The sequence below is a fragment of the Chrysochloris asiatica genome, unplaced genomic scaffold (genome assembly GCF_000296735.1).
Source record: "Chrysochloris asiatica unplaced genomic scaffold, ChrAsi1.0 scaffold00001, whole genome shotgun sequence".
In the NCBI taxonomy this organism is placed as follows: Eukaryota; Metazoa; Chordata; class Mammalia; order Afrosoricida; family Chrysochloridae; genus Chrysochloris; species Chrysochloris asiatica.
Window position 1 is genome coordinate 41,354,507 of NW_006408519.1, and position 19,710 is coordinate 41,374,216.

Genomic DNA, 19,710 nt, shown 5'->3' on the forward strand with positions numbered 1-19,710 from the left:
CTCTCTCCTCAGGAGTTGCTGGCGTTGGTATGGTGGTAGCAGCACTAATGAGGGAAGGTGAGGAGGTATGACCGCTGCCACACTGCACTGGCCCCAATTCGTCAGTGGGCAGCCAGCAGGGTCTGAGCTGGAGGTGGGGAGCACGTAGGAAGTATGTGCTGGCCAGCCCTACTCAGCTATCGGTTCCACCCTGGGCAGATGACCCAGTTCACCCAGGAATCCAGGCCCTGGGAGTTCCCACCTTTGGAAAGAAATGCCCCAACACCTCATTATTGAACAGAGACTCCTACATTTACTTGGCTGGAACAATTGACTCATATTTTATCCTCTTCCATGGGGGCATCTATTTTAAAGTCCAACACTACCTTAATTGAATGAGGAAAGTTTGCTACTTAATGGAGCTCCAGGAAGTAGTAGGAGATGGGCTGTGGTTCCCCCCTCCCTACCAGAGTTATTGTCCCAATTCTGATCTTTATCCTCTGTCCAGACTCCATTAGCACCTCCCCTTTGCCTTAATATACAACTTCAGCATCAAAGCTAAGACACTGGGGATCTCTTAGCACCCTCATTTACAGATGAGGAAACTGAGGCGACCTAAAGAGGTCCTTTAGATCATACCACACGCAGATGTGATATTGGCCAGTCCTGACCTCCTGGGAAGGGTCCATGGGGTCACCAAGTGTGTGTGAAGGATGCTTGCCCTGGGTGGAAGAGGAGGAAATACATGGGGAAGGCCCTGGTCCCTGAGTCTGCTTTCTCTTTCAGGGAGGCTCTGCGCTTTCCCCCGCCGCCACCATAAGCCAGGAGAGGGCTCAGCAACAGGCAGCCGCTTTGGCAAAGGAAGTTGACTGCCCCACCTCGCCCAGCCAAGACCTGGTATCCTGCCTCCGCCAGAAGCCCGCCAGCATCCTCAATGATGCCCAGACCAAGGTGGGTAGGGCCCTTTTCTGGTCTTTTACCAGTAATAGTGAGCATGACCCAGCCAAGGACACACAGCAGGCTGATGACAAATGGAACCAGAACGCAGATTCCACACAGTGCAATAGAGCAGCACAGGGGCTGATGTTAGATAGACCTCGCTGAGCCTTGATTTCTGCTTTGTAAATGATGCAGACCTTACAGAGTTGGAGGCTAGCACATGTAAAGCCTTTTCCCATGGCTGGACCATGATAGGTCCCCGCCATGTTGCAGCTACAGCATCCTGAGCACTGTAGCCCTGGAGACGCTGACAGCTGGTAAAGTCTGGCTGCTCAGCCCTCTTGGATGTGATGCTGTGTGCACCCTTCTCCACCTTACTGAGAACTGGCTCACAACCCATGCTCTCAGGCTGGTCCTCAACAGGATTGGTGGGACCACTTGCAGCCCTGGCCCTGTCCCCTGGCTGCCTAGAGTTCCAGTCCTTCTGCTTTGATCTCCCAGAAAGACATAACTGTTTAGCACTGGTGTTCATATCACTAAGACCAGGTTAAGCTAACAATATAACTGGTTACTCCAGTTCATAAAAAGGACAACATCCAGACAAAGCATGCCCTCTCTCTCCACCCTCTCTAGCTCCTGGCTGTGAGTGGTCCTTTTCACTACTGGGGTCCCGTGGTCGATGGCCACTACCTACATGAAACACCCACCAGGACCCTGCAGAGGGCCCCTCGGGCGAAGATTGATCTGCTCATCGGGAGCTCTCAGGATGACGGACTCATCAGCAGAGCCAAGGCCATCAAGGTGAGCAGTGGGGAGGTCAAGAAGGGTCTTAGTGGAGCATGCCCAGTGACCACTGGACCTCAGTGTCTCTAAATCTCCATCTAGTCATTGACTTCCTTGAACTTGTATTCACAGGGGTGCATCGAATTTGGGGCGATGGTGGGAGGATTCAGATTCAGGGATTTGAGGTTCACACCGCCGGTCACGTGTGTGGCTAAATTGCAGTGGGAAACTGAGTCCAGGGGTCTTTGTGGTGTCAGGGCTCCATGTGAGCCATGACCCGTCTGCTCCGGGAGTCCAACAAAGTGACATTTTGATCTGCCTGAACACACATTTCCTACCTGAGCCTAAGCCACAACTGCAGCCATTAGCCTTGGACTAGGCCCCATCCCTCCCTTGACAAGCTGTTCTTGATGAAAATCCTTCCATAGTGAAGTCTGGGATGGGGGCCCCAGCCTTAAGGCACTGTGAGAAGCCCACTCTAGGGTCTGCTCACAGGGTACTCTCCCTAGCACACACTCATGCGTTTCTGTCTGATGCTATTGGATGGGTTATGGGGTGATACAACTGGACTCAAAGGTAAAAAAAGAGTCGTTAGCTTAATCAAACTAGATCCACATTCCCTGAGGTTATGTGATTTCCTCTCAATAATAGACCTCTCTTTGGGAAGAGACCCTACATCACCTAGACACCAACTTTACATGCTATATGGCGTAGTGGGTGCACCTTGGGCTGCTAACTGCATAATGAGTAGTTTAAATCTGCTAGACGCTCCAAAAGAGAAAAATGAAGCTTTCTGCTCCTGTAAAGATTTACAGTCTCAGAAATGCTATGCAGAGTCACTATGAGTCTGAGCCAGCTCGGCAGCACACAACAGTAAGATATACAAGAATATTTATCACAGCATTAACTATTGTATCAAAAACTGGAAGCAACTCGTGCGCCTTAGCATGGAAACGGTTGAGTAAATTAAGATACACTCAAGCTATTAAATATTCCCAAAGACAACCAGAGTGCCCTCAAATCAATCCTACTCATAGGGACCCTCTATAGGGTTTCTGAGTCAGTACATCTTCATGGGAGCGGCAGCCTCATTCTTCTCCCATGGAGAAGCTGGTAGATTTGAACTACTAGTCTTATGGTTAGCCGTCCAATGCTTATCCCACAGTGACACTAGGGCTGGCGCTGGTATATTTGGAGCTGCAAAACTAGAATCTTCGTTCTGGGTAACTCAGTTCCTTGGGTCCCATAGGCTGGTAGTAGAGGGATCTGGCCTGGCCACTCCAATTGGAACGACAACAGTAGCTCACCTTTGTTGACCTCTCACCCTGCAGCCTGGCCATCCCATTTCCCCCAACATACTCACCTACCTGCACTTTGCTATACTGTACTTCTCAGTCAAATAAGATAGTGAGACTCGGATCAATAGAAGGTTGGTAGCAGCCTCAAGTTCCTTTATCTACGGGCACCATTTTTCCAGCAGCATGTGCTTGTCTCATGGCTGTGCTACATTATGGTCATTCTCCCAATATGTCAAAGTTTTCCATCATGCTTTTGTTGTTGTTAAGTACAGTTCCAACTCATAGCAACCCTGTAGACGGTTTCCGAGGAGCGGCTGGTGTGTTTGAACTGCGGACCTTGTGGTTAGCAGTCCGGTACTGACCCTAAGGCACCACACCAAGAGTTCTGCTATTAGCACATACTTACTACAATAGAGTGTCAACATGACTTTCATATGCTCTTGTTTTTAAGTGCCATCAAGTCGGTTCCAACCCATAGTGACCCTGTATAGGGTTTCTGAGGAGCGACTGGTAAGCTTGAACCACCGACCTTGCAGTTCAAACAGCTTTGCAGTCTGGTGCATTAACCCACAGCGCCACACCAGGACTTCTCATATGCTCTAGGAAACCCCAGATTTCATGCAGTGTTGGTTTTGTTGCAGCAATCTGGAATCGAACTGCAGTATCTCCAAGGTTGGCTGATATTGGTTTATCTGCTGTCTTCCTTCCCCGTCAAGAATGCAAATCTATGGGCACTGAGACTTTCTTCTTCTTTCTAATACATCTCTGGAGCATAGAAAAGTGTCTAGTATACAGTCAAACAAACAACAAAAAAACTAAAAACAAACCCGTCACTGTCAAGTCGATTCCAACTCAAAGCAAGCCTGTAGGACCAAGTAGAATTTTCCCGGAGGGTCTCCAAGGCTATAAATCTGTACGGAAGCAGATCTTTGCATCCTTCTCCCACGGAATGACTGGTGGGCTTGAACTGTCAAATTTTCCATTAGTTTAACCCACCGCACCAGCAGGGCCCCTCAGTATGCACTAGGTGCCCAATAAATATTAATTGGATTGAAAGGATGAAACCCTCGAGAACACACTACGTGCTAGGCACCACTTTAGGGATCTTCAGTGAAGTGCTTCCTCCTCGCAGCAGCCCTCTGTGGCAGGGATAATCATCACTGGTTTTCAGATGGAGAAACAAATTCAAAATGAAGCCAAAATTCAGGTCTATCTGACCCCAAGGAATCCTCTTATTATTACATAGGGAAGCCCAGACCTTCCTTACAAGAGCTTGATGTCCACCACAGACAATAGGCTGAGTACTTGAATGTATGCAACTCCAGTGTGGAGGTGTGGGTTAATGCACTGGACTGTAAAGTAGGTTTGAAACAAGGTCAGTGGTTCAAGCTCACCAGTTGCTCCTATACAAGGTCACTATGGGTCAGAACCAACTTGATGGCACTTAACAACAATAACAAGATGTAGTTGGGCTCCTGGTGTGGCGCTGTAGAATTAGCACTGGATTGTGATCCACAAGGTTATCAGTTCAAAACCCACCAGCTACTCTTTAGAAACCCTATACAGGGTTGCTATGAGTCAGAACTGACTTAGCGACACTTAACAACATCACTTAGCTATTGGCTTATTGTATGGTGGTGGCTTGCATGCTGCTGAAATTTATGAGTCCTGGTGTGGTGCTATGGGTTAATGCGCTGGACTACAAGGTTGGTTTGAATTGCAAGTGCCACAGTTCAATCTCACCAGCTGCTCCTCAGAAACCTTCTATAGGGTCGCCATGGGTCAGAACCAATTTGATGGCACTTAATGGTAACAACAGTAATAGCTCCAATATCAGCAGGGTTACCCAAAGGACCCCGGAAAGGTTTCATCAGAACTTCTGGACTAAGACCAGGACCAAAGACCTGACTCTATTCCTGAAAATTAGACACTGAAAGCCTTCTAGATCACAGCACAACGGTGTCTGCTACAACACTGGAACTGGAGTCCCTTGGGCTGTAAAGTCTTCATCATTCAATACACTAGCCAAACACTGAACTCAAAGTTAACCAATGACCATGAAGATGGCACGGGATTGGGCAGCGTCCAAACATAAGGTCACCATGAGTTGGAGTCTACTCCATGGCAACCGTCCATAACACTTGGGTACAGAGAGCTGTGCAGCAACATGTGGCTTCTCACTATCCCAGCCCTAACGTTGTGAGGCAGGTCCACCAGCTCACTGACAGACTCAGAGAGGTTGAATGATAGCCTCAAGCTCTCATACTAGACATTTGCAAAAAGCAAGTCTCCACTGCAGATCCTCTGGCTCCAACTGTGGGGTGTTACCCATGCTCATATCTGTATTAAACTCCAGAATAAGAATGATCCAGCTAAGGGAGCCTCAGAATCTTTCCCAGCTCAGGATCAACGGATGGATGGAACACACCCATGGACCGTGCAGCCAGCTGAGCTGCCTGCAGTGTTGACGCGTACCCCCTTATTTCAAAACAGATTCATTTGTGTCCCCAGAGGTTGTCTTCCCTGGGCTCAGCCTGCTCATGACCTGTACCTAAAGTTGGTTTGGGGGCAGTTCCCCATTTCCCCCAAGAGGTTGCATAGCACCTGGTCCAACTACCTTTGATGGTGGAGATCTCAGGATGGCTGTACTTTCAAATAAGCACATTCTCAGGGACCTCAGTCCCCACATCCCCCTGGCCCCCTGGGCCCACCAGGACCCTCCTGGAATGGCTATGTCCTGGGTCTCAGAGACCTAGCGTTTACTAGGCCACCTTGTGCCAACATGCTTGGTGCTTGAGGCATGTCTGCAAACTAAACCCTTGCCCTCAGAAAGCTCACGTTCAGGGAAAGAGACAAAGATGCAACAAGAGTAGACCACTAAGATGCTGCTTGATACACGCTTTGTAGAAAGATGGACATCCAAGAGCCTGTGAGGAAGGACGCATGGCCACCAGGGTGCCCAGTGACAATGGAACTGCCAGGACCCCGTCCCCTTGTCTGTCTGTTGACCCAGTGTGCCCTGAATCATAGTTACAACCATTCGTGTTCTCCAGAGCCTGGGCCTCAGTTTTCCTATCTGTGAAATTGGGAGATTGTTAATTCATATCTGCACCAATTTTCCATCCTTCTTTCATGTCAGTATGCCTATTCACATCCAAAGCTGTTGTCCCCAGTCCAGCGTGTCTGTCCTCGGAAGAAAACAAGACTACAAAGAGAATACAGTCCCTGAGTCACCTCGCGTGAGCAAAACCAGTTCCAAACCCCAGCAGACACACACACACAGCCAGCCAGCCCTGCCTGCTCAAATACCAGTCGGAGCCCAGCCCCAAACCCATGTGACCCAGCTTCCCACCAGAAGTCACAGGACAGGTGGGAGGGTCTCACGGCTCCCAGTTCAGCCCCCACCCCCTAACCCATCATCCAGACGGAAACCCACTAGACGCTCTCAGTTCCAAGAGGATGGGTAGGGAGCAAGTTCCAAGTCTGTGTGAGGACCCCCACCTGCCACCCAGACCAGCGACAGCCCATCCAAACGACCCTGTGTCCCCGTGTCCGACAAAGTTAACGACATACCCACGGAACATGAGGCTGGCTCGCAGAGAACGCTGCTCCTTCTCAAAGTGCAAGCTTTAGATTGAAATCCTTCATCAGCCGCTTTGGTGGGGATTTTTTCCCTTTTTCTCTTCCTTCCCGGTGGAATTGACAGTCTGCCTACATTAACCGGGCATTCATTTGCATGATCAAAAGCAGATTTGTTCCAACATGGACTATTCAGCTGGCCCTTCCAAGCACAAACATCTCCAAGGAAGGCGAGAAAAATCAGAATGAGAGGGCACCTGAGAGCGCCGTGCCCCCGAGCTGGGCCAGGAGTTGCCTCATCCAGGAGCAGGTGGAGTGGGGGGCCCTGCAGGGAGTGGGGAAGGGAGGGGAGGGCCGCCCATTGGAGACTTTGAAGCAGCACCTGGCATGAGCCCCAGCGAGGAAAAGCAAGCCGCTGGTGACAGATTATGGCAAGAGAAGCTTGCAGGAGGCCCCAGCATGTGAATGAATTTTCTGAACAGAGACATTGTGCTGCAGGGGGTGGGTGGCAGATAGAGTCTGGGGCCCGGGACCTGGAGCCAGCAAAATGGGTCTCATTCCTGGTCTCCTCCACTCCTGTCTTGAGGCACATGACAGGGCTGGCTGCTTAGCTGTCTGGGCTGCGTTTTCTGTAACTTTTAGATGGGCACAGTGAGACCTGCTCTACCTGTCTCCTGCTAGTCATGAGAAGATTTCTACGCAGAGAAGAGAAGATGTAACATGTGGCCTGGTAGCAAGATTCTTGCCTTCTTTGAGGGAGCTCTGGGTTTGATTCCCGGCCAGTTTGCTTCCAGTGCACTGGCTCTATAGGATGAGCACTGGGCTGCTAAGGACAAGGTTGGCAGTTCAGGTCCACCAGCCCCTTCAAGGGAAAACAATAAGGCTTTCTGCTCCCACAAAGATTTACAGCCTCAGAAACCCAATATAGTGTCACTGTGAGTTGGAATTGACTGTACTGCACACCTCCACCACCATTGCCATGGAGTCTGGGTGTGGCGCTATAAGATAAACACTGGACTGCTAACTGCAAGATCGGTGGTTCAACCCCACCAGCCACTCCTTGGAAACCCTATTCAGAGTTGCTATGAGTCAGAACCAACTCCACAACATGTAAGAACGGCAACAATCGTTTTAGAAGAAATCCAGATGGAAATTTTCTCACAGACCCCTAAAAGTGAGGTGGGCACTGTTCCTGCTACAGCAGCCATGTGTGGCCCAGGGGCATCCAGGTCACAGGTGGACTCAGGCTTCAGCCCTACCTGAGTCCCTGCACACAGCTAACACGTGTTCTTTAAGAGGCTCCTGTGTACTGGGCGATCCTCTAGGTTCAGGGGAAGTGGAAGCCAAGCAGACGACACTGAAAAGCTGTGGCGTTTATGTTCTAGTGAGGCAGCAGCATGTAAGCAATATGAACTGAGGATCTGGGAAAAGATGGGATGGGATGGGGTGAGGGGTGCTTGGGAAGGTCTAGGTATAAGGCTGGTACAACATGGGGCAGGGCTGGCCTCGCTTTATCTGGGGGACATGACCAGTCTGTGGAGGAAAGCCAGTGACAGAGAGAGGGAGAGAGGGAGGTGATGTCAAAGGAACAGGATATTTAAAATCTCAGCCATTCATAAAGAGAAGTGATTTTATTATCTTGGCAACGGGCAAATAATGGAGTGCTTTATGCATGGGAGTGATGAGATTGATTTACCTTTTTTATGAGAGAGCATTCTGGTGGCTCTATGTTGTTGTTGTCAAGCACCATGGAGTCGGTTCCAACTCATAGTGACCTTGCACAGGGTTTCCGAGACTGTAAGTCTTTACCGGAACACAACGCCTTATCTTTCTCCCATGGAACAGCTGGTAGTTTTGAACTGCCGACCTGGAGATTAGCAGCCCAATTCATAACCACTACACTACCAGAGCTCCTTGGTAGCTCTATGGAAAGTCAATAATAGTGGTGTAAGACCAGAAGTAGAGCTAACAGGGAGAGGGACCCTCATCCCAAAGATGGGATGGGCTTTCTGCTAGGTATAATTGTATGTTTATATATTATAATAGATATATTATGGAGTCCTGGTGTGTCCACTGTAGCAATGCAGTGATGGAGCTAGTAACTGAAGTTAGCGTGTCAGGTGTGCTAAGGCTTGGGGTAGCTCAGATTAGTTGGATTTATGAGTTGGGAATCCAGGGTGAGGTCAGCACTGTAGATTGGGAAGCCAGATTTGGATGAGAACAGGAAATTTTTGACGTCATAAAACCAAGAAAAGAAACAGGTCAAGTACCAATGTCACTGAAAGCTGGGTGAGATGAAGACAGAGATACGCCCAGTGGGTCTGACAGGAAGTAAGTCATGGGAACATTGATCAAGGCCCTTTCTGTGGAATGAGAGGAGGAGGCCTCTCAGGGTAGACCAAGGGAAGGGTGGATGTGAGGAAATGGTCGGGCTGCTTCCCAAACCCACCTCATTTCCATAACATCATGATCCCCACTGAATTCCCACAGTCACCTCGTGTTCATGAGCACTCTACCTCTAAGGGGGAGCAAGCTGACTTCCCCCACTTTCTCGGACTCTGTGGTGGAAACTATGTCTTGTTCATTTGAATCTTCCGTTCCTGATCACGTGCATTACGAAAAGGGAGCGTTTGTGTGTCCTTCTACCTCAGAGCTCTAGAGAATTCTGGAATCAGTCATCCATCCCTTCACCTGTGCATCCAGGAATCAGGTGACTCTACTTTGGTTCTTCTTCTCATGACTCATCATGCATGGAGAGTAACCAACCCAGGCAACTTGACTGAGGACCTCTAGTTACAGGGTTCACATCCTTCATCCCTCAAGATGGGGCAGGGCAGGAAGAGGCAGAACTAGGAGAGAGCAGTGGGTCAGCAGAGGAGGGATGAGTCCTCAGAATTGGAGGACAACTGAATGTTGAGGAAGATGAGACTATAAGAATCAGGAACGCCTGGGTGTTGTCCTCATCACTGAGGACTGGAAAACAGGAGTGGGAGAAGGTCCTGGAGATTAAATAGAGCATGTGGTATTATTTTGTTATTAAGTTCAGTTGAGTTGGTTCCGAGTCATAGTGACTCTATATATAGGGTTTTCCAGGAGCAGCTGAGGACTTTGAACCACTGACCTTGTGGTTAGCAGTCCAGTGCTAATCCTACATCACCACGCCAGGACTCCATGCTTGTGTAGAAGTTAAATGGGTGCCCATTGAGTTTGAGGGACCTGGAAGATTTCCAGGAGATGGTAGACTCTGGATTTGAAAATATGGAGCTCAGAGCTCAGTGTCTTATAGGTTGATGTAGAAGCAAAGGAGGAGATACGGCCTCACAAGCAGGGTAGACAGGCAGAGGAAAAGGGTGAGTGGAGGCAGTTGGAGGACCTTTAAGACTGGAGCTGATCTCACTCCCATGACTTAACTTCTAGAGAAGTCACTAAGGAAGGCAGGCAAGGCCTCCCTAGGAGAAAGATGGGATGGGCTTTCTGCTAGGTATAATTGTATGTTTATATATTATAATAGATATATTATGGAGTCCTGGTGTGGCACTGTGGGTTAATGCACTGGAATACAAAGTTGGTTTGAACTACAAGGTCGGCAGTTCAAGCTCACCAGCTGCTCCGTGGAACTCCTACACAGGGGTGCTATGGTTCAGAACCTGACTCGATGGCACTTAACAAGAACAACGTATGTTATAGTATGTTGGTGTGGTTAAGTGCCTTCGAGTCAGTTCCAATTCATAGAGACCCTGTATAGGGTTTCTGAGGAGCAGTTGGTGGGTTTGAACTGCTGGCCGTGTGGTTCGTGGTCCATTACTAGTCCACAGCAGCATACTAGGAATCAGGTTAGCTTCTCTTTAGGGCATATTAATGGTCATCCCTTAAAAACACAGAGGGCGGGCTTTTCTCAGTCTCCCCATACGGAAGTCCAGGTCTGGAGCAGATCCGTGGTCTGCGGATGTTCTTGTGGCTACAGCTTATGGAAGGCTCCGCACCCCCTGCTGACCCTCTAATTAAACCAGCAACCAATGGCATCTGTGCTCCTGGCCATTGCCAAGAATGGATAAACGTGGGCTTCAGGACCTGGTGACCTTATGTCCCTCTGCACTCCCACCTCCTGCAGTTGCCAGGATACTGACCAGCCTAGAAGACCACACCCAGCTAGTCTCAACTGCTCAGATCCCCTTCAAACAGGGAACTCACATCTCAGTCTCATGGGTGCATAAACCAGACACTCTTCCTCCACTTCTAAGCTGTGAAGCTGTTCAGAGGTATTTTCTTATCCATGCTCAGGGATCGATCGGTGTCCTGCTACTTTGGTGTAGACAGGGTCCCTGAAGGACACTTGAACATGTGACTGGACCTTTATGGTGGGTCAGTCACTCTCCACATGTCTTTGGACCAATAGCCAGTGAAGCAAGCCCTATTCTGGCCAGTTTCTAAACCGTGAACCCACTTAGACCACTTAAACTTAACATAAGGTTGAATCTGCAAATATCCAATAGCAGTGATGACAGACCTGGTGCTTAACACTTTATAGGCGTAATCTCAGTGAGCCCTCATGGCAGTTGTATGAAGGTGGTAATACTATTGCACACCCATTTTACAGATGAAGAGACCAAGGCACAGAGAGATTAAGTCACTTGCCCGAGGACACACAGCTAATAAGCGGCAAAGCTAGACTCTAAGCCCAGATCTTTCCAACTCCAGGATTTGAACCCAAGAAGTTTGGCTTTAGAGCTGGTACTATCTCTACCAAGGCAGAGCTTCCTATATGTGTTCATCCAACACATATTTACTGAACACCTTCCCAGGGGTTGGCATCATACTTAGTAGGGACCCCTGACCCCTGCTCCATGGTGGTTCTGGTACACACAGTCACTGACAATGGTGACACATGGAAACAGAGCTCAGGACCCTGGGGACATTCCTCAGTCAGCATCTACCCACCACTGTCCCCATTGTTGTGTGATGTCGAGTTGTTCCAGCTCATAGCAACCCTATATAGGGATTCTGAGGAGAGGCTGGTGGGTTTGAACGGCTGACCTTGCAGTGCTTTTCCTACAGTGCCACACAGAACCCCTACCCACCACTCGGGGCCTTTAAGTAAATCCTGGCAAGTACTCTCCAGGAGCACTGTTTTGTGTTGTTGTTGTTTCAACTTTGTATTGTGATCTGGGGGAAGTTTGCAAGGCAGCTTAGCTTCTCAGTCAACAACCCTCCACCTCCACCTGCCATGTTTTCCCATTTCCAGTCCACCTTCCTTCCCAACCCTCTTGTCTTCTGAATTCTGCCCCTGGACAAATGCTGTCCTTTTGGTCTCCTATGGCACCTCTCATCACAGGGGACAATGTTGTCATTTGCTGCCAACTTGGCCTCCAAGTCATAGTGGAACAAAAGGCCACCTGGTCTGAGGCCATGCCTGGATTGTCCGCCACCTCCCTGTGTGTGCATAGTAGCAAATTGTGGGTACAGCTGGTGCTGGAACCTGGCCCACAGTGAACACCTCATGTGAGGACCTGAGGAAGGAGTCTGCCTCCCAAGAGAGCCCTGGAGACGCAGTGTTTAAGTGCTCGGCTGGTGATCCACCAGCTGCTCTATGGGAGACAAGATGATGCTGTTTGCTTCTGCAAAGATTAACTTTGAAAACCCCGTGGGGTACTTCTTTTCTGTCCTGTCCAGTCGCTATGAGTTGGAATCAACTTGAATAGCAATGGGATACCTCCCAAAAGGCCAAGTGGCCCAAGGAGACTCACGTCATTGCCACTGGCCCTCACCCTGGTCCTTGTACTGTACCCCTCCACTTCTGCTCTGCCCTGGATTTTAGACCCAGTCAGTGCCTGGGCTCAAGAATGACAAGTTCCTTCATAAGATACCCCCGTGCAGAATACACCTTAGAATTTCACTCCTTCAGCCTCTTCTCATCTTGCCTTCACCCCACATCAAGGCCCCTACCTCTGGCTTAGATGGATCTTACAGGGACCACATGTATTTGGACAACCCCCCCCTCCAAATAGTCAATAGTTGTATTCATTCACAGTTCTGTAAAAACGTCCTTATTTGTCACATGAAGAAATGAGGATAAAAATAAGCAAGAGGCAGCTCCTTTCATGCAGATCGCTGCACAGCCATCTTGGAGTGTTTTTCTCATTTGAACAAAGTGGTTTGGAGCCTGTGTTCAACAGTTTTCTAATTGATTCCAAGGAAACCCACGGTTCATGAAAATGATTCTGGTTTATTCAGTAGTACATATGCCAAACCCAGGTTTTGGTGTGGCATTGTAGGAAAAGCACTGAACAGCTAACCCCAAGGTCAGTGGTTCAAACCCACCAGCCACTCCTCAGAAACCCTACATACCTGACTTTGAGCTAATTGCTCCGAAACATCGTTTGTCATTCTCAGAACAGCACTGGAGATTTGAATGTGAGACTCCTGAGGGTCAGAGAGGGTGAGTGACTTGTCCAAAGACACACAGCTGAGAAGTGGAGGAGCCCTGATCCAAACCTGGCTCTAGCTGGAGTCTCCTTGCACTACTTTCAGCCAGTGCCATGGTGTCCCTGAAACACTAGCCAGAACTGGCAGTACATCTTGTAAAGGACAAAGCCTTTTCACACCGCTTTGGTCACTTCATCCTCTCAGGAGAGTTCAAAGGGGGCCTGTATCAATACTATCACTTCCATTTTAAAGCTAGAAGTCTCAGAGACGGTGAATTGTGTTTTCTGAATTCAAGACCTACTGTCTTCAGGTCAATTCCGATGCATAAAGACCCTGTATCCCACGGAGTCAAATTGCTTATGGAGTCCTGGGTGGTGTTGTAGGATAAGTATTGGGTCATAAGGTAGAATTGAACCACAAGGTGGGTGCGTCAAAGTCACTAGTCATTCCTCGGAAACCTTAGGCAGGGTTGCTCTGGGTCAGAACCGATTCGACAGCACTTGACAAAAACGGAACTGCTTAGATGGAAGAAGGGAGCAGTGGTGATTAGAACCACTGACTTTGCAGCCCAATACTTTATTTACCCACTGTACCAGTAGATCTTTGTGTCTTCTCTAAAGACCCCTCAAATTTTGCAGTTAGGACGTGAACCCTAAACTTTGACTCTGTACACACATTGTTCTTCTTATCTTCTGCACTGAGGACCCAGCAGGCAGGTCCCTGTGGTCTACGACCCTTATACAAGGTTATAGTTATAGACAGGGGGAAAGGTTTGGACATTTCCTCCAGTGAGACCTGGGCTCATGCCCCGATCCGACTGGCCCAAAGAAGCCATTTAGAGTCTCTGAGCCTTAGAATAAAGGTTATTAAAATGGACTCATCTAATGCCCCGTTCACATGCTTGTTTTGATACTTCAATGAGGCTCAGGTATAACGTGTTTAGCAGAAGAAAACTTGGCAATGATAGGAGGTGTGCCAATGGCTGCTGCTATCATTTTGTTGTTGTTATGAAATATTACAACCCTCAGAAAATAACAGTAATGTAATGCAGTTTTTGCCCCATAGTTTGGATACTGGCTCAGTTGTCGGTTACAAAATCCACATACTAGATTATAGGCAAGCATTTTTAAAAGACCAGACTAGGAGAGACTAGAAATGGAAACTATAGGATGCATTATCTCTGGTTAAAATGGGCATTGCATCATGGCGTGTGTGTGTGTGTGTGTGTGTGTGTGTGTGTGTGTGTGTGCACAAGGGCTTGTGTAAGATATCTTATTGCAGACTGCAGGTAAAAATATCTGCAAGTCACCAATCTAATGAATATTTGTGTCTTCAATATTCAGATTTAACAGTTATTATTATTGTGCATGGCACTGTAGAATAAGCACAAGGTCAGTTTGAGCCACAGGCTTGCAGTTCAAACCCACCAGCTCCTCCTTTAAAACCCTATACCGGTCACTATGAGTCAGAACCGACTCGAGGGCATGTAACGACAACAACATAGTGCTTCAGACTTCTTCCCGAGAAAGCATTTTGGGTAGTGTAAACACTGTGTCTGGATCCAGCCTAGGCACCCATGAAGCTGATATGCAGCTGCCCCTGGCTCTGCCTTGGATCATCTACTCCCCAGTGTGGCCCACTCACCTCTCATTAGGGCAGGCTGGGAGTCAGCCCCCAGAAGCCCCAGGAGCAGTGGAAAGACATTTTAAGAGTCCTTCCCCCTGGCGGTGGTGTGGGGGTCACTTACTAAATTCTACTTGAAGATGCTGCGTGCTTGGACATGTTTAGAGAAACAACTGGAACATTTCAGGGTGTGTGTGGATGAGTATGTTTCCCTGTTTACAAGAGTTTGTAGAAATATGTAAACACACAGCACCAACTGTACAAGGGCCCTGGAGCCTGGTATCCTTCTCTGCTGGTCCGTGTCTTCAGAGATGAAGATGCTGAGTCCTGGGGGAGGCGAATGGCCCACCCAGACTCCATGCTAGTGATGGCAAAGTCAGGACTAGAATGAACCAATGAGTGGGTGAGTGAAAGATATATGTTGTTGCTGTGTGCCATCCCTGAACATCCCACATCTTCACAGCACCTGCCCTAATGACCTGTGCAGCCTGTGGTCATTCCCCATCTCAGCCCACTAGACCTTCAGCCCCAAAGACTAGGGGGCGTGGTCCAGTGGCTGCTGCTGTTTCCCAGGCCTGGCATGTACTTGGTCTCAGTACCGAAGTGCACATAAAACAGTCGTATGTTGAGAATGAAGCCAGCTCCTGGCTACCCATAAGCCAGCTGAGATAGCAGCCCATGTAGAGGACGGGACAAGCGTGGGTGGGACCTGGTACGAGCTAATGTTTGTTGAGCTTATTAAGCTCTTGGCACCCTGTTAAATAATTGAATGCATTAGGGCTTTTTTTTTTTTTTTTTTTTTTTTTTTTTTGTCCTTACACTAACCAATAACGCTGTGGATTTCTTTTGTGGTGAAAACACTGATTGGTAACTGCTAACTAGGAGGTTTGTAGTTCAAGTCCACCCAGGAATGCTTTGGAAGAAAGGCTTGGCACTCCACTTCTGAAAAATCAGCTATTGACGACTCTATGAAACACAGTTCTACTACAAAGTGATTTGACAGCAATTGGTCCTGGTGTTCAGTTGTTGTTAAGTGCTGTCGAGTTGGTTTTTAGTGGCCCTGTTAAAACGGAAGCCACTCCCATTGAGCCCATTGTTCAGATGAGGCAGCTAAGGCAGAGAGGAGTAAGCAGCTTGGTCTAGGCTACACAGCTACAGCAGGTAGAGCTGGGTTTCTGCTCCCAACACCCATCCACTTCTCCCTTCACCTCCCTGAGAGAAGGTTCTAGGCCAAGGGTTTGAACTACACCTACTAGACACCCTGTCTGTTTATTTTTATTTTTTTTTAGCAATTTGAGGAGAGTCAAGGGAGGACCAGCAGCAAAACCGCCTTCTACCAGGCACTGCAGAACTCCCTGGGTGGTGAGGCCTTGGATGCTGGTGTGCAGGCTGCTGCCACGTGGTACTACTCCCTGGAACATTCTGCAGACGAGTATGCCTCCTTCTCCCGGGCTCTGGAGAATGCCACCCGGTGAGCCAGCAGAGGGTCACTGCAGAGGGGCGAGATACTACTGTGAGGCTCTGTGAGGTGGCTTTCCTGGTCATCATTTGTTCCCTCTACAAAGTATAGTGGACGGGTGGGGTGGACGCTGCTGCCCAGGAGGGTAGAGACAGTGTGCATGCCCACTGTGCACCCTGTATGAGAAAGCTCAACAGAGGCTACAAGAATTGAGGGCCTCACACTTGTGGGCACCTTGCATTGGAATCCACTGGACAGCAAGAAACAAGGACCCTCCCCTCACTCTCATCCTACCTCTGATCTCAACCCAGCTGCACCCGAGCCCCCCTGGGGGCTTTAATAGTGTGATAGATGCCCAGTTCCCACAGCAGGAGCACTACTGTAGAGCTTTCTGGGGCAGCCAGGGGTCACTTTGCATGTGGATAAACTGAGACCCGGACAGGTACACACCCAGGCTCCTAGTCCTGGGAGCTGTTTCTTGAGATTGGACACATGAGGTTCCCATTTCTTTGTGGTTCTAGCTTCTCTGACTCAGGGCCCTCCAGGAGGGGTAAAAGTCTGCTCCCCAAGACCTGATGTGGCCGGACCATCCCTCCTTCCTCTTCTGATCTCACATGCAGGTGTCTGGACCCCTGTGCCTCCCTGCATTCCCTAAGGCCGCTGGGCCAAGAGCCCTGTGTTCTCTGTGTACACAGCACATCATTTTTGATGAGACCAGGGTTCCAGTTCTCTCCTCCTAGGAGCCTCTGGGAATGGGGCCACCCTGGGGAACCCCAACTGTGGGTTTCTGGGACCTTGGCTCAGCAATGCAGGTGGAATTGGAAACCTGGCTGGCTGAGGTCTACCAAGCCCGGCTGTTCCAGTCCAGACCTGCTGCTCCTGAAAGCACGCTCCCTTGACGTATGAGACACAGGTTCTCAGTGCAGCATGCTGATACTTCATTTTCAAATTACCCCAGTGGTGGGCTGAATGTGAAGTTCCAGAGTCTGAGGCAGATGTTTCCCATTTCAGCCCAGTTACATTTGGGACTAGTCAGATATTTGTTGTGGGAGGCTGGCCTATACATTGTAGGATGCTTAGCTGCATCTTTTGCTCCCACCCACCTCCAGGCCTCAACTGGGAGAATCAGAAATGTCTGCAGATGGGCAGTGGCAGAGTGGTAAACTCACCCCCAGTAGAGACTCGCTGGCCTGGGGCCCTGTGTGCAGGAAATAGCCCTGAAATCTCTGCTTTAGAAATGTGTGTGTAGCTTAGGTTCAGCTCGAGTTTATCTGTTCTCAGATTTGTTTTACCTCCAAATCTATAAATCAGGCTGATGTTTGGGGAAGATGTTTGTCCCATGAGCCTCTTGGCCCTACGTGTTCTGCTGTTAGTACTGGTTGGTACTCCTGGTCAGCCTTACCCCAAAATGGACAAAAGTCCTCCAACCAGCCACCTCTGGCCAGGTGAGGTGGTGGAGACCTTGGAGAACTGTTCTGGGTGAGGCTGTAAGGTCTTCTCTGCAGGGCTGGATGGCCAAGGGCCTCCAAGTCTGGGGGTGGCCTTCAGCCAGCTCAGCTGTCCATAGAGTTGTAAGAAACTAGACTTCCTCCTCATCCTCTTTCTCCAGGGACTACTTCATCATCTGCCCCGTGATCAACATGGCCACTCGCTGGGCAAAGCAAACCCGAGGAAATGTCTTCATGTACCACGTTCCCGAGAGCTACGGCCACAGCAGGTGAGGGGCTCACTGGTCCAGTGTGTGTTGGTAAACAAAGGCACCTGGAACTACGGGTGTGTTCACCTGGTTTGCACAGATAGAACACCTGTCAATATGGTATCACAGACACGCGCTACATCCATGGGAGGTTGTCAGGGTGGAAACAATTATCCTTCTTCCCAGATGAGGCGGCTGAGGCTCAAGGAGTGCAGCGGGGTTGTCCCATGGGCAGAGCAGTGACCCCTGCCTTCTGGGAACCCCAGACCTTTTCTTTCCAGGAAAACACGGGTCTCCTTTCTTAGAACTATGGACAGTTTCAAGCTGTTCTACCTCCCGGAGTTAAACAACTGCTTCCAGGTTAGGGGAGGAGATGAAACGGCAACTTGGTCATGGACAGAGGCATGTAGGAAGGAGGGAATATGCAGAGTCATCTGGTTTGGATGGAGGATTCATGGTCGGGTGGTCTGGGGCCACCCATGGCCAGGGAGGCTGGCGTGGAAAGATGGACTGAGAATAGCCTCATCTCCCAAATGCCAGGCTCTCAGCACACTGGCTCTCTGGTTCTCTGGCTGCCTCTCTTTGAGGACCAAGGAGTACAGTGCGCCTCCATAAGTTCATCAAAAGCATTAAAATGTGCATTCACCTTTATTGGAGCTGTTGCTGCTGGTAGCTGCTTTCTTGTTATTGTTGTTAAGTGCCATCGAGTTGGTTCTGACTCATAGCAACCTGCAGAGGGTTTCTGAAAGTGGCTGGTGGGTTTGAACCACTGATCTTGCAGCTAGGGTGGGGTGGGTTCTGCCCTAATATGAATGGTGGAGATGGTGGCATGCTGTGGGGTCAGTTCCAACTCATAGCGACCCAGTGTAGGATTTCTGAGGTTATAAATGTTTATGGGAGCATAAAAATATCACCTTTCTCCCGAGGAGCATCTGGCAAGCTCAAACAGCTGACCTTACAGATAGCAGAGCAATTTGTAACCTGCTATGGAGTCCTCTGCGAACCGCAAGGTCAGCAGTTCAAAACTACCAGCTGTTCCATGGGAGAAAGATGAGGCTTTCTGCTCCCATAAATATTTACAGCCTCGGAAACCCTGTACAAGGGTCGCTATGAGTCAGAACCGACTCCACAACACATAACAATGGAGTCCTGGTGTGACGCTGTGGGGTGATGTGCTTGACTGCAAAGTTGGTTTCAGCCACAGAGTCAGCAGTTCAAGCTCACCAGTTGCTCCTCAGAAACCCTATAGAGGGATGCTATGAGTCAGAACTGACTGGATGGCGCTTAACGACGACAACAACAACAACAACATGGAATCCTGGTGTGGTGCTGCAGGATAATGCACTGGACCAAAAGGTCAGTTTGAATTGCAAGGTTAGTGGTTCAAACCCACCAGCCACTCCCCAGAAACCCTATAGAGGGTCTCTTTGAGTTGGACATGACTCAACAGCACTTAACAACAACAACAACAACAACATGCTACCAGGGCTCAGTCTAGATGGGTGTCCTATTGTCAGAAAAGACCAGGCAGACATACAGAGGGCAGGTGACCATGTGACCAGAGCTGCAACTACAAGCCCAAGAATGACTAGAGCTCCCAGAAGCTGGGCGAGGCAGGAAGGAATCTCCCCTGAGCCTTCAGAGAGTAAGCACAGCCCTGCTGTCACCCTAACCTCAGCCTCCCAGACTCCAGAACTGTGAGACAAGGCATGTCCGCTTTTATAATCAGACTAATTTGTGGTCTTTTGTTGCGACAATCCTAGAATGCCAAGACAGGGGCCCTGGGGACTTAGTTTTGGCTTCTGTCAAAGGGGGGTCAGGGCAAGGACAAGACGGAAATGCTGAGAGGGGTCTGCGTCTCCAGCCCCTTTTCTCTCAGATGGTTCCATCCCTGTATAGGGTTTCTGAGGCTTTAAATCTTAGAGGGAGTA

General features: G+C 49.3%; 1 protein-coding gene across 1 annotated transcript in view; it reads left to right on the top strand.

The window, feature by feature from the left end:
• TG (thyroglobulin) overlaps nt 1–19,710 on the top strand; it is a 266,945-nt gene that overhangs the window by 229,351 nt on the left and 17,884 nt on the right. The window contains exons 42-45 of the mRNA XM_006830717.1: nt 766–930; nt 1,552–1,719; nt 15,914–16,095; nt 17,693–17,800. Of these exons, the coding sequence (XP_006830780.1) occupies nt 766–930; nt 1,552–1,719; nt 15,914–16,095; nt 17,693–17,800 (623 nt within the window). The remainder of the gene's footprint in view (nt 1–765; nt 931–1,551; nt 1,720–15,913; nt 16,096–17,692; nt 17,801–19,710) is intronic.